General features: G+C 40.2%; 1 protein-coding gene across 2 annotated transcripts in view; it reads left to right on the top strand.

The window, feature by feature from the left end:
- Window positions 1–14957, top strand: part of DMGDH (dimethylglycine dehydrogenase) — a 73609-nt gene that overhangs the window by 9325 nt on the left and 49327 nt on the right. For both annotated transcript variants that reach the window (XM_065941936.1, XM_065941937.1), the window contains exons 3-6: window positions 255–353; window positions 2067–2231; window positions 5372–5576; window positions 12998–13246. In XM_065941936.1, the coding sequence (XP_065798008.1) occupies window positions 255–353; window positions 2067–2231; window positions 5372–5576; window positions 12998–13246 (718 nt within the window). The remainder of the gene's footprint in view (window positions 1–254; window positions 354–2066; window positions 2232–5371; window positions 5577–12997; window positions 13247–14957) is intronic.

The following is a 14957-nucleotide window of genomic DNA, read 5'->3' as shown; positions in this document are numbered from 1 at the left end:
CTGAACGTATATGTTTATTGGTTGATTCTTGCATTATTTATGTGGTTCAGATGGGTTCTTATAACTGTCGTGAGCCTTAAGCAGTGTGTGTTCAAACTGATTCTGATCTATTTTCACCCCTAAAGGACTGGCTGGTACTTCTCAGTTTCTCATCAACAGTAATTTAATTCTTAACAGATAAATTATTAACATTTTGAAAATGTTAATTTTTTTTTTTTTTTTTTTTGGTATTTCCTTTTCTCCCCACTTTTAAGGCAGGTTTAACAACTTACTTTCATCCTGGAATAAACTTAAAGAAAATACATTACTATAGCATCAAACTTTATGAGAAACTGGAAGAAGAAACTGGACAGGTAAATGCATTTAACTTGAAATTATCTTTTAGGTCAGTTTCTGAGATACAGAAGATTACTGAAGGATTTTGATATCATCATGTTTCACTGTCTGTAGTGACATCTATGGCACGTGAAATGTCTAATGTGGTAGAAGATTCTGATGAGAGTTTAAGATGAGAACCTCTAGAACTTACTTTTCAATCAACTGAATTTCTTGAAGTATATTACCCATGTAATTACCTGCTCCTCTTGATTTTTTAAATGAGAAGAGAATAAAAAGCAGATTTTAAAAATATCTTTGGTCAGCTACTATATCTGGAAACTAAGAAGTCAGAGCCTTTCAGCACTGGTTTGCAAATGATCTGATGATCATACATGCCAGATTGTCACATGACTTTGAAAAGTGCTTCCCTTAAAGCCTCTTACTTTTATTTTCATCTCATCTCATTTGTATTAGTACTTCAAAATAAAGTGGCAGGCAAAGAGTATCCATTGACTAAGACTGACGTCTACTTAAAATTTTCATGCCATTCCCCTTGCCTAAAACCATCACACGGCTCCCCACAGTCTACAGGACAAAAGCCAAGGAAGAGGGGCCTTTATTAGCTAAGCGCTGCCTGCCTTCCCAACATTTTCTCTTGCCACTCTTTGCTATGCTTATATGCTTCAGCTATTCTTAATTCTGTACAGTTCTAGAATGAGCTGATCTCTGTCCCTGAGACAGTGTTCCCTCTGGTCCCCATTTCAGCATCACCCTCCACCTTTCTGGGAGTCATCTGCTTTGAGAAGCCACCCCTGACTTTCTTCACCCAGCAATCAGACAGGACTGACAGTGCATCTCTTGGTTCTAAGAAGATGAGTGTACAACCCTCTTATAACACGAATCTCTCTCAACCGCGGTTGTTGCTTTAATTACTTTATTTAATTGGTCTTTCCTACAGACTCTGAGCAGGTTGAGGATAAGGACTGCATCTTTGTGACTGTTCTAGTCCTTCATTGCTGTATGTGGGCTCTAGTTGCTACGAGCAGGGGCTGCTCTCTAGGTGCAGTGTGCAGGCTTCTCAATGCCGTGGCTTCTCTAGTTGCAGAGCACAGGCTCTAGGGCATGTCGGCTCAGTAGTTACAGCTCATGGGCTTCGCTGCTCCATAGCATGTGGAATCAAACTCCTTCACTAGCAGACGGATTCTTAACCACTGGGCCACGAGGGAAGTCTAAGGACTTCATTTTTGATCTCTGTCACTCAGGGCCTTGCTGACTGCTTGGCCAAGTAAAGAACTTCAATAAATGCCAAATGAATGTTTCTTTCAGTTCATACTTGTTCTCCTTGTTGCAACATTCTAATTCTTCATGTTCCCTCTTCAACTTTTTCTTTTTTCACATAATTTTCTTCCACTCTGCAGATGAACACTGTCTCACGTTGTAATTATGCATTTAGCTATCTGTCTTTACCTGCAGACTGTAAGCTCCATCCAGGCAGGGTCTTCCTCTCTCTTGTTCACAACAGCATCTCTAGGGGCTTAGCATGGTGCCTGGTACAAAGAAGGCACTTAGTGAATACTCCTTGAATGCATATCTTTTTGTATGAGGTAAACATGGTGTATAGTTATCACTATCATGAGTATTGAATCTCTTTTCTGGCACATCTGCATTTACATTGTGCTGGAGAAGAACCATGGTTGAGTGCCAAATCATGATTTACTTACGAGTTTTTATTGGCATCATTGTTGCAGGTGGTGGGATTCCATCAGCCAGGTAGTATCAGAATTGCTACAACTCCTGTAAGGGTAGATGAATTTAAATATCAAATGACTCGGACTGGCTGGCATGCAACAGAGCAGTATATTATTGAACCTGAAAAAATTCAAGAAATGTTTCCTTTACTCAACATGAATAAGGTATTTATCTTAAGGGCATTTTCACTATTTGTTAATTTTAATTAAGATTAGAAAATGTTATTTTAGAAAGTTAACTAAAAATAGAAAAACTTTGTGCATACATTTTGAACGACAAAATCAGATGTTTAACACTGAAATTTGGGTAAATGACAAGGTGGAATATTATGTATGTTAAATAAAGTAAAAGTAATGAAAAATCTGATCAGTTTTCTACCTATGACAACCAAAGAAACATTTTCAATACCTCTCTATTACTGTGTCCCTCAGATCTAGAGGTTTTCATAATAAACCTTCTGCTGAGACATGCAGAGAAAATAACTGGGTGTGATAAATATATGTGTAGAAAGAATGTATTATTAATTTTTTAAATAAAATCAAAGATAAAAATACATGATATACCTAATATATATGCTACACAAATATCACCTAACTCATAAATAAACTAGCTTGACAATCTCTGTGTCAGGTATTGATCTAACCAAATTTGGCTGAGAAAATCCATTTGGCTATTTAGTGTCTTTTTGCTGAGTGATAATCCCTTTTGAACAATGACTAATACTGCACTACCTAACACTACAGCATATAATTATGTACTAGGTATTATGCTAAGCCTTTTACATATATAATCTCATTTAATCTTCACAATAAAAATAGGAGGCATTTGGGCTTCTCAGATGGCTCAGTGGTAAATAATCTGCCTGCCAATGCAGGAGACACACAAGAGACATGGATGTATTCCCTGTGTCAGAAAGATCCCCTGGAGTAGGAAATGGCAACTCACTCCAGTATTCTTGCCTGGAAACGTCCATGGACAGAGGAACCTGGCAGGCTACAGCCCATGGGGTCACAAAGAGTCATACAGGACTGAGCGACTGAACGCACCCACACCCACACACTCACATTATCAAGAAACAGGAAATTGCAGCTTGGTTCACATGGTGGGCCCAAGACCGTCCAGTTAGAAAGCTGGAGCAGAGATTTGCACCTAGGCTCTCTGACTCCTTTATACATACTGCCTCAGGGTATCAGGTAGGGCTGTTCAAGGGAGCAGAGGTTTGTGTTTCTCCCTGCTAAGTCCGGCAGTGTCTCTGATCCAAGAGAGTTCATAGCTTTGATCTGGGAGCTGGGGCTGTTTGCCTCTGGGAGTCTTTACAGGCTGCTGGCTCTCCCTTGTCTCTAGTTTTGTGTGATTCCCGTGTAATGGCAGTTTGGTGTTGCATCGCATCATCTGCATTAACATTCTGCCACCACTACTAGGAAGCATATTCTTCTATCTTGTTTTTATGTCAATCTTGGGGTGCTTTGCTGAAAGTCCTTACCATCACAGATTTTTCTCAAGAATATTAGGCAGTGGAAATATGTGGGAAGAGTATTCCCTGCATCTGGGCAGGGTTCCAAATCAAATAGATACAGGATCACTGCATAAGGACATATCCATTATAAAACACCAGTGTGATGTTTGTGTGTGTGTGTTAGTCACTCAATCTTGTCCGACTCTTTGCAACTCCACGGACTATAGCCCACCGGGCTCCTCTGTCCATGGAATTCTCCAGGCAAGAATACTGGAGTGGATTGCCATTCCCTTCTCCAGGGGTTCTTCCCAACCCAGGGGTTGAATCCCAGTCTCCTGCATTGCAGGCAGTTTCTTTACCATCTGAGCCACCAGGGAAGACAAGTGATGTTTAGAAGTTTACAATAATACAAATGCCATTGAAATCAAAAGTCTCTTGCACTAAACCTGTAACCAGAGACTGGATTAGTAATCCAAAACTTCCCACAAAGGAAAGCTGGGCCCCAGAGGGCTTCCCTGGGCCCAGACATTTAAAGAAGAATTACTACAATTCTTCACAACGTCTTCCAAAAATAGAAGAGAAGTGAACCCTCCCAAACTTATTCTATGAGGCCAGAATGTATACCCAAACTAGACAAAGACATCACGGGAAAAGAAAGACCTGTATCCCTTATGAATACTGATGTAAAAAATCCTCAACAAAATACTAGCCAATTGAACTCAGCAACTTATAAAAAAAGATTCTTTAGCATAACCGAGTGGAATTTATCCCTTATGCCGGGTTAGTTTAACATCTGAAAAATCAATCAATGTAACATTGCATAAATAGAATAAAGGATAAAAAGTACGTGATCATCTCAATAGATGCAGAAAAAAAAATTGACAAAAGCCTCTTGTCCATACTTGGTGCTTAATAGATTTTTGTTGAATAGATGAGAACTAGCTACATATTTCAGTGCTCCCACCTTGTTTCATCTGAGTTGGATTCTTCTTTGTTTCTCCCTCAGTATCTCAAGCCCTAGCACAAAGTAGAAATTTAAGAACTAGTTGTTGAATGCCTGAATCAAGTACACATTTTCCTGATAGCAGTTATATATTTAACATGTGAATTTACTAATAGTATTAAATAATTAAATATAAATAACTGATCAATTAGTATTAGCTTTGACTACAAATGTCAGAAGCCAAAATAATAATGCCTAGGCAGGATAGGTGTTTATTTCTCTTTTATTTAGGTAGTCCAGGCTTGAATGGTGACTCTTCTACATGAAGACTTCAGGGACCCAGTTGCCTTCTAAATCACTGCCCTGCCATTCCTAGGGTGTGGCTCTTTTGTTCTTATTCCAAGATGGCAGCTAGAGCACCAACCATCATATCTGCATCATAGACAGCAGGGTGGAGGAAGGGACAAAGAAGGGACAAGAGGCATATGCCAGTGGTCTTTTTAAAATGATTCACAGACCATGATACTTTCCTTTGCATTTCATTGACCAGAATTTAGTAACAGTTTTAGTTATCTGCTAGAACTAATGGCTGCCAACTATTGGACACTCCTTGTTCTTAGTGTTTATGTGTCTAAAACAATGTTTGTCTTCCATTGCTTTCTGGGGGAGGGGAGAATGAATGTTGGAGATAATTGCAAACCTCTTTCAAATAGCTTGTTTACTTAGCTCTAAATGTGACTCCTACCTAGGTCTGAACTTGGACAGGGAAAATAAAGTGAAGATGGAACAATCTCATGCCATGATGCATTTTTAAAGTTAAGCTTTACTAAATATTTGCTGGCAGGATGCTGAATGAGTATATATATAAATTCATTTGAATATTGACTCTTGTATGATCCATTTAGATTTTAGCTGGACTGTATAATCCTGGAGATGGTCACATTGATCCTTACTCTCTAACTATGGCCCTGGCGGCTGGGGCTAGGAAATATGGTGCCCTTTTAATATATCCTGCCCCAGTGACTTCTTTGAAACCAAGGTCAGACGGAACATGGGATGTTGAAACACCACATGGATCTATGAGAGCAAATAGAATTGTGAATGCTGCAGGTAAGCATCTTTTCTAATAGTGGTTTTTTTTTTTTTCAAGTGGCAAAGAAATAAGATATTTAGCTATAAAGTAATGTTTTATACTCTAAACATTGTTATGAAACACTGTGACGCTATCATGTTGAACATTTTGTCTGTTTCTAAGCTACAAATTTCTCCCTCCATCATCTTGTTCTTCATATCTGAGATATGACTCTGTCCTTGGTTATCCATAAGAAGTTGATTTTCCATCTTATTCTGTTCCCAGTCATATTTTGCCAAACTATGCTTCTTTTTCCTTCCTAAATTTTTGCCTTCTTTACAATAATAACCAAGTTCTAATGTTCAAATTCATGAGCATTGTCTTTTTGCTTTTTAGAGCAAATTTGATCATTTGTATCCTTTCTCATACATTTTGATTACTTGACTCTATTCAAAAAACTTTTAACTCATTAAATGTATTGCATAATCTTTTCTTTAGTTTGCTCTGTTACAATTTAGACTCGGAATGTTGAAGCCAAAAGGGATATTTGAGATAATCGAACAACTCACTCATTTCCCATTTGTGAAGATCAAAATCCAAGAAGTTTAAGCTTATTGCAAGGTGACAGTTATGCTAAATTGGCAAAATGACAGTTATGTCAAAGCCAGGACTTGAACCTGGGTCTTTGGATTCTTGAGCTAACACAATTTCTATCAGGTCCTTTGCCTATGAAGTAATTTTCAAATAACACACTAAAAATTAAATTCTTGTGCAAATGAAATGGCTTGTACAGTCTAAGCTGAGCTATTAATTTATATTTACCTTTGGTGCATAATGGTTAATTTAAAACCTAAAATAAGCATGAGGCAGCTGTTGATTTTCTCGTGGTCTGCTCTTTGGGTCATTGCTTATATTTACAAAGGGGAAACAACCTTTATATTTATCAGATCAGATGATATGCCATGAGAACATGCCAGAAGCAAGTACTCTTAGGATTCTTTCCTTTAAACTGTATCTTCTGTTTGATGTTATTTTTTTAACAAAACATTTTTAGTGACCCTGGAAAAAGTAATGTCTTCAATGTTTAAGAGTTTATGTTAGTATTTCTGACTCTTTCTAATCCATGCTCCCATTTGTAAAGCTTAAAAATCTCATTCTTTGGCATCATTTGAAATTCTAAATAATGTAAGATGACTTGCCTAAAAAAAGCAAAAGCATTGCTTTGTTTTTGAACTTCACTTGCCCTGACCCCAAGGAAATCTCCATCAGGAACCCCCTCCAACCCCCCACTGTCCTTGGGCACACCTGGTCTAACTTCTGCCAGAAGCTCTAAGGCAACAAAATCGTTTGTTCTCTTTTTCCAAGTAGCAAAAATTCTTTGTCATCTTGCAACTTTCTTTATGGTCTCATGAATTCAGCCTCTAAAAACATTTGACAGTTTTCATAGTGATAGTAAATACTAAACAGACATTCTCTGACTTCTTATCCAGCACCTGTGACAGACATTGCTCATTGATCACTGAACTCATTTCAGAGAGACTTGGACAAACTCCATAATTTTTCTTAGACAGTGCTTCAGGCAGCCACATGCTCTCAACTGTTTTGAGAAATAACATAGAAGACCTTAATTTAACACATTTATCTATTATTTTCCTAAAATAGATAAATACTTATTCATACAATTCATTGCCATCATGTAATTTCTTTTTTCTAAAGCACAATTTGTGAGGAATAAGGAATCACTGAAGAGAAAGAATAATTTCCAAAGAGATCTGACGTAAGTCTAGGACATTGGTTACCAGATGAGGTATTCTGTGCAGCTGTGCAATCTTGTGGGGTGGCCTGGGCAGAGGAGAACAAGGGCAGGAGGTCCTGGAGAAGTATTTCTGGTGTTGGCCTCAAAAAACAAATCCCAGAGCAGCAGCAGAAAAACTATTCTTCAGATATCCTGCTTCTGAACGCCTTTGCTCCAGATGCCTTTGACTCAGCCACATCTGAGTTCCATCCTCAGGCCTTGTTAACTCCCGGTAGCTTCTGTTCACAGCTGTATGAAGAGCTGTGTGCTTGGGCACTTGGTGGCTCAGTTGTGTCTGACTCTTTGCGACCCCTTGGACTGCAGGTCGCCAGGTTCCTCTGTCCATGGGGTTTCCCAGGCAAGAATACTGGAGTGGGTTGCCATTTCCTCCTCCAGAGAACCTTCCCAACCCAGGGATTGAGTCTGCCTCTCTTGCATTGACAGGCAGATTCTTTATCACTGAGCCTCCTGGGAAGCCGTACGAAGAACTGTGTTGTCTCAGTTCTCAGTTCTTTATGCCATTCAGATCACATCTCAGCCCCATATCTTTTTTTTCCCCCCTTTTTCTTCCCCATCTCTTTTCTTCCATTGACAAACGTTATTGGAGAAAATCTAACTTATCACATATTAGTAGTCTATGAAAGGCATGGAGGAGTGTGTGCTTATTTATGTCTGTTTACAAAAAAACCTTTTACTTTAAAGTATGGAAGTTCCCCTAAATATAAGCCTCAGTAATTGGGGGTGAAATTTTGGACATACCCTCTTCTATACTTAAAGCTAGCAATGATTAATTTTATGAATAAAAGCAACCATCTGCAGAAGGCATTGTGCTGACATGATTTAGAATGTGTGTCTGATGGAATGTTTCCCAGAGTTATTTGGTGAGACCAAGATGTCTCATAAATTTCAGAGCTAGCCTTCTGGCAGCTCTGAAACCTAATTAACATCACTGGGATATAGACTTGGAAATATAACCAAAATGTAAAAGATGTAAAGGCCACTATTAGTTACTTAACTGTACCATAACCTGCTAAACGTTTCTTTACATGGAGTCATAACAGAAAGCTGCTGAGTCTTCAGGATACCACGAAAAGGGAAGTCTAAAGGCAAAATTTGTCAGTTTGCTGATGTATCTCCAGCACTGTCCAGGGCAGTGGGGCTCTCTTGACCAGAGACACGTTATTGCCAGCTGTGTGACCTGGGCAAGTTACCCATTTGTAAAACAAAGATGTGTGTGAAAGTGTAAGTCACTTAGTCATGTCTGACTCTTTGTGACCCCATGGACTATAAGCTGGCAGGTTCCTTTGTCCATGGAATTCTCCAGGCAAGAATACTAATTGCCATCTCAACAAGTTATTATGATCAGTAAATGAGCTAAAACTGTAAAGTACCCAGATAAGACACTTCCCTAGTGGCTTAGTTGGTAAAGAATCTGCCTGCAATGCAGGCGACCCACGTTCCATCCCTGGATGGGGAAGATCCCCTGGAGGAGGAAATGGCAACCCACTCCAGTATTCTCGCCTGGGAAATCCCATGGACAGAGGAGCCTGATGGGCTATAGTCCACGGGGGCACAGAGAGTTGGACACAACTTAGCCACTAAACCACATAGGAAGCACTAAACAAAGTCAGTAGAATAATGATAATAATTTTGATTATTATAATTATTTCCTGGAAGGCCTATGCCCTGGTCTGGGAACCACTAGCATTGGGTATATAGCTTCTTGGTACCAGCCTTAAGATTTCCACTCCTTTCAGTTGCTCTGCGGTCACCCAGCACACATTCTGCTGGTAACCTGACTTCCCACAGAGCTTGTTTTTCAAGCTAGGTGCATAAGAGTCACCATGAGAAGTTTCCCAGGTGGTCTGGCTGGGAAGCTGTATTTTAAACAAGGCCCCAGGTAGTACTGTCTGTTCCAGATGGACTGTAAATAAATATCTTTTGAGAAACACTGCTGTATCAGTGTTTCCAGTATATCTTGTTCCTACAGAGGAGGGGATGTGGGAAGCTTTTTGTTGAGCAAGCAGAGCTGAGGAACTGTTTCTCACCCTGCTGACCTCTTGGTGTGCAATAGGCTGACCTGCCTTTAGTTCTGCTCTGAACACAGCTTTGCTCATCCTTGGGGATCCAGCCTGAGCCCCAGAGCAGCTCAAGGGCAAGGGCAGGAGCTATTTGCTGTGATGCCTGATGATGAATGTTTCTCTTGACCTCATTTCCAATCTACTCATTAAGCCCAAGTTAACTCTGTAAACTTCACCTAAGAATTTTCCTAACACGGTAAATCAGAAATGTGACTGGGTCATGCCAACGTGAAGCCCAGTATTCAGCCAAAAAGAAGTGCTTAATTTTGTCCAGGCTTTGCCTCAGAGAGCGTCACTATCATTGTCACTGTATAAACCACCTACTAGAAGTAAACTTGTCCACAATCCTGTACTGTTCATTTAAACTCCATTTCTATTAGTCACTGTGTTTAAAAAATAGAAGCCATTTCTAATGATCATTTTTATTGACTCTTCTATGTTTTTCAGATGATGATGGTAGATTATAGAAGATTCCTCCACACTTGTTTCTCTTCCCTTTGAACTTGGTCAGTGAGTGATCTAGCAAGGGTTAAAGTGTAATCCTGGCAAGATTTGGGTTAACTTGATTGACATATAGAGGAAGAGAATGCCAACAAACACCCCCACAGTGTAGGGGAAAACAGCGTAGGGCTTGCTATGGGGTTTGGAGTAAGATAGTTATATGATACTTATCCGCTTTATTTTAATGATGAAGTGTATTAATAAGCAAACAGGTTCAGAAATTTGTAAATATGTTTGAGTAGGACAGAATTTATTTTCTTTAATTTTTGTTTTTAATTGAAATGAGCATATTAACCACTGCAGTGGTTTGAAATGCTAGGCTAAATATTTTGGCTTTTTATATTTTAAAACTGCTCCAGTGCATATAACTAGAACATGTGGCTTTACTATATTATCCTACAAAGTCCTGATATTGGTAATCTATATCTTTCTATCAGCAAGAATAAATCAAATCTTTGTTTATTTATTTATTAAATTTTTTTTTTCCAATTATTTTTATTAGTTGGAGGCTAATTACTTCACAACATTTCAGTGGGTTTTGTCATACATTGACATGAATCAGCCATGGAGTTACATGTGTTCCCCATCCCGATCCCCCCTCCCACCTCCCTCTCCACCCGACTCCTCTGGGTCCTCCCAGTGCACCAGGCCCGAGCACCTGTCTCATGCATCCCACCTGGGCCGGTGATCTGTTTCACCATAGATAATATATATGCTGTTCTCTCGAAACATCCCACCCTCGCCTTCTCCCACAGAGTCCAAAAGTCTGTTCTGTACATCTATGTCTCTTTTTCTGTTTTGCATATAGGGTTAATATTACCATCTTTCTAAATTCCATATATATGTGTTAGTATGCTGTAATGATCTTTATCTTTCTGGCTTACTTCACTCTATATAATGGGCTCTAGTTTCATCCATCTCATTAGAACTGATTCAAATGAATTCTTTTTAACAGCTGAGTAATATTCCATGGTATATATGTACCACAGCTTCCTTATCCATTCGTCTGCGGATGGGCATCTAGGTTGCTTCCATGTCCTGGCTATTATAAACAGTGCTGCGATGAACATTGGGGTGCACGTGTCCCTTTCAGATCTGGTTTCCTCAGTGTGTATGTCTAGGAGTGGTTTTGCTGGGTCATATGGCAGTTCTATTTCCAGTTTTTAAAGAAATCTCCACACTGTTTTCCCTAGTGGCTGTACTAGTTTGCATTCCCACCAAATTAAATCTTTAAATTATTCAAAGACCAGCAGGCAGCTCTAATGTCCCCAGGTAAGATTTTTGGTTTGCAAATGGACACCCATTTCTGTTATCCAAGTGTGACCAGCTTAGCTGTTAGGCTAAAACAAATCAAGAGAATCCAAGAGTGATATTTGGATGTCACATAAGAGAACTTCATCAGGGTTCTCAGATTCAATTGATAATTTGTGTCTAGCTCTGAACTTCATAGTGACAGAGACTTCAGGACTCCTTACCAGGTTGCCTCCCACCAAGAAAATAACCAATAACAGGACCCAGAAATAGTTAAAAGTTTAGAGAGTGCAGCCTCTAAAGAAATAACTTGGGGAAGATTTTCTAATCGTTAGAATGATCATTCAACATTATTATGAAACAAACCAGCAAACGGGACCCACCATCCCCCCAATAAATCACTGGTAGGTCAGGTGGCCCTGTATCCCTGACAAATAATTGCTTTTGTCATTTTAGGTTCTAAAATACCTTTATTCAGTCGAATATGTCTTGGATTTTTAGAATAGTCTTTCTGTAGCCAGAAAACCAATAAGATGTGACCACTCCAGAGTCTCCCAGTGTGAGCTCGGGAATGTCTCCTTATCATTTTGGACTTTAGCTCCACATCTGTAGACTGGAGAGTCACTGGGGAGGGGATAGAATCAATCAAGGGCCCTTTTAAGCCACAACTTATCTGGCTCTGTCTTTTGCAGTTAGAACAAAGTAATATTCGTTTCCCCCAAGGCGTCGCTCCCGTGCACACTGTGAAGGGAGAAACGGGTTGTGGGAATGCTCACTTACCCACTGGTCCTCTCCTCTTTGCCGGGCACCACCTCCCTCCTGCTCAGGGTGCCTTCCGCCTCTGCAATAAAGGGCCTTACAGACATAGCCTAACTAAACTTTTACTATAACAGAGAACTTAAGGTGTTATCTTTCCCAAAGTATATACATTTTCAAATTTTAAGTTGACAGAACAATTCTGTATTTGTAAGAATTTTAGGCTCCAAGGATTTGGAGAGATGAGAGTCTGGGGGATAGACTAGCTAGCTGACTAGCAGGGTTGAATTTTCCATATTATTATGCTGATCACAGCTACACAGGCTCTCTTTCGTTGCCTGACCTCCCTGTTGTACAAGTGAGGTCAGTCCATTACTGTCTTTTTAATATTTGTGACAGTTTATATATTTGGATTGTTCATTTTTTTCTTTTTCAAAGAATTTTTTTGCCCCATACCTTTGCTTATGGGCAGAATACTTTTTCAGGAATGGAGTTCCCTTAGATTCTTCAGAACTCTGGGGTAGTGTAAAATATTGTCTTCTCTTTCCCCATTCAGTTTTGCAATGACAAAAAGTTTAAAGTTGTTGTGGGCATTTATTTCTTAAAAGTTAATTTTAGAGACATATAGTTGCTTTTCAAAGTTGTGCAAATTTCTTCCGTACAGCAAAATGATTCAGTATATATATATATATATATATATATACACACATACATTCTTTTTCATATTCTTTTCCATTATGGTTTATCATAGGGTATTGAATATAGTTCCCTGTGTTATACAGTAAAACCTTGTTGTTTATCCATCCTATACATACCAGTTTGCATCTACTAACCCCAAACTTCCCTTCTGTTCCCCCCCTCCTTTCCTTGGCAGTCACAAATCTGTTCTCTATGCCAATGAGTCTATTTCTGTATCATGGATAAGTTCATTGGTGGTGTTATGACATTCTTTAGACTTTGCCATGAGTACTGAATTCTTCTAAATATTTTATTTTAATTGAAACAGCCATATCAATGGCATCTGTGGTACATTTTTATGTGAAGTGACATCTTCTAATACTTTTTCTTATTTCAGGATTTTGGGCTCGTGAAGTAGGTAAGATGATTGGACTAGAACATCCTCTCATTCCGGTTCAACATCAGTATATTATCACATCGACCATCCCTGAAGTGAAAGCTTTAAAGCGAGAACTCCCGGTGCTCCGTGACCTGGAAGGATCGTTTTACCTCCGACAGGAAAGGGATGGGCTTTTGTTTGGTCCATATGAAAGTCAGGAGAAAATGAAAGTTCAGGACTCATGGGTCGCCAATGGAGTCCCTCCAGGTGGGTTCAGCAAATAGAAGCTTGTGCAGGTCAGACACATATATGTTGTCCTTCCCGTTGCTCTGGGCTGTTTGTAGAATAAGATGACACTATGATACTAGACTATCAAATAGATACCTGGAACATTGAAAGTGAGGGGTTTGAGGTAAATTCTGCTCTCATATCCCTTTGAACAATCACAGCAGGGAGTAAGGAAAGAGAGTTGGTGTTAGAAGAGCTGAAAAAAAAGTGCTCCCCACTGCTTTGGAAAGCCCCAGGTAATTTTTACCTGGCCACACCAACCTCCTGCCTTCCCCCTTCCTTCTCACTCCTCTGCTTACTTGGTCAAGTTTCTAGATTTGTATACAGCTCCTCTTGTGCTTTGACAGCTGGTAACACAACAGGTATCAGAGATAGACATGCAGCCTGTTAAGAATGAAAGCCTTGAAATCTACAGTGGAACAGGATAGGTTGGACTGCGAACTGAAGCTCTCTCCTGCTGCATAAATGGATGTGGAAAAGGCTTAGGCCTCCATGCTAACTCTGGAGGTACCATAGTTTCTCTTTTAAGTTCTGTAAGGGAGAAAAGAACCTGTTTTATTTATTTACTTTTATTTTTTTAAAAATTTTTTCATGAAACTTTTCTACAAAGGCAGATGAAGGATTGGGTCACCTAAGGAGGTATCTTGGATTTTAATCTATAGAAGGAGCTAAAATGTCATTGGCACACAAATATTATAGAGAATATGAAGAAATGCAGGTGGAATGCTTTCTGGAATTATACTTTGATAAGCTGCTTGGGCTACAGAGTGAATCCCTCCCTCCTAGTCTTCAAAGAACATCTTTGCCCAGTTACTGCACATGATAAACCACCTTCCACAGATGTCAGGCCAGCCAGTTAAGGGCTTGGCTTTGCAGAGAGAGGGGGCTCTGCACGTCTGGTCCTGAAGGGAGTAGCTCCGATCCCAGAGGGAGGGCTGAGCTGCCACCTGGGGGCCTACCCTTAGGTCCTTCCCCTGTGCTGGCAGCCTCTGCTCCACATAAATGTTGGACAAATATTTAAACAATTCTGGTTGGAGGAAGAGCCAGACTGTTGGCTGGCCCTGGATGCCCACATGCTCGGGTCTAACCCCCGTGATCTGCAGGCCTCCCTGATCCAGCATACTGTCCACAGAGGAGCAAGAAGGGGCTGGCTGGCTGTTGTGTGGGAACACCCCCAGTACGGGTAGAGACATTCTTTTAGCAGCTCATCTGTGACCCTGCCCTCGGTCACAGCACCCTTCACGACGGAGGAGATTACTGTGTTCCAAGGTCTTGACTTTTCACAGTATTCTAGTCCTTGGTGTGTGTGGGGGAGAGGGCTTGAAGAATGAGGCCTACTTGCCATTCCTTCCCTGCTGAGAGCTAAAGTGAAGTGAAGAGAAGTCACTCAGTTGTGTCCGACTCTTTGCGACCCCGTGGACTGTAGCCCACCAGGCTCCTCCGTCCATGGGATTCTCCAGGCAAGAATACTGGAGTGGGTTGCCATTTCCTGCTCCAGGGGATCTTCCCCACCTAGGGATTGAACCAGGTCTCCTGCATTGCAGGCAGATGCTTTAACCTCTGAGCCACCAGGGAAGCCCTGCTGAGAAATAAAAGGGATCTAGAATTCACCATCTGGATCTTAAAGTGGTTTTCCATTTATCCCCAGTGTCCTGAAACGACTTTATAAACTCCCATTTGCCCTCACCTG

The sequence above is a fragment of the Muntiacus reevesi genome, chromosome 7 (assembly GCF_963930625.1).
Source record: "Muntiacus reevesi chromosome 7, mMunRee1.1, whole genome shotgun sequence".
Taxonomy (NCBI): Eukaryota; Metazoa; Chordata; class Mammalia; order Artiodactyla; family Cervidae; genus Muntiacus; species Muntiacus reevesi.
Note: the sequence above shows the minus strand (reverse complement) of the source record. Positions and strands in the feature narration are given on the sequence as shown.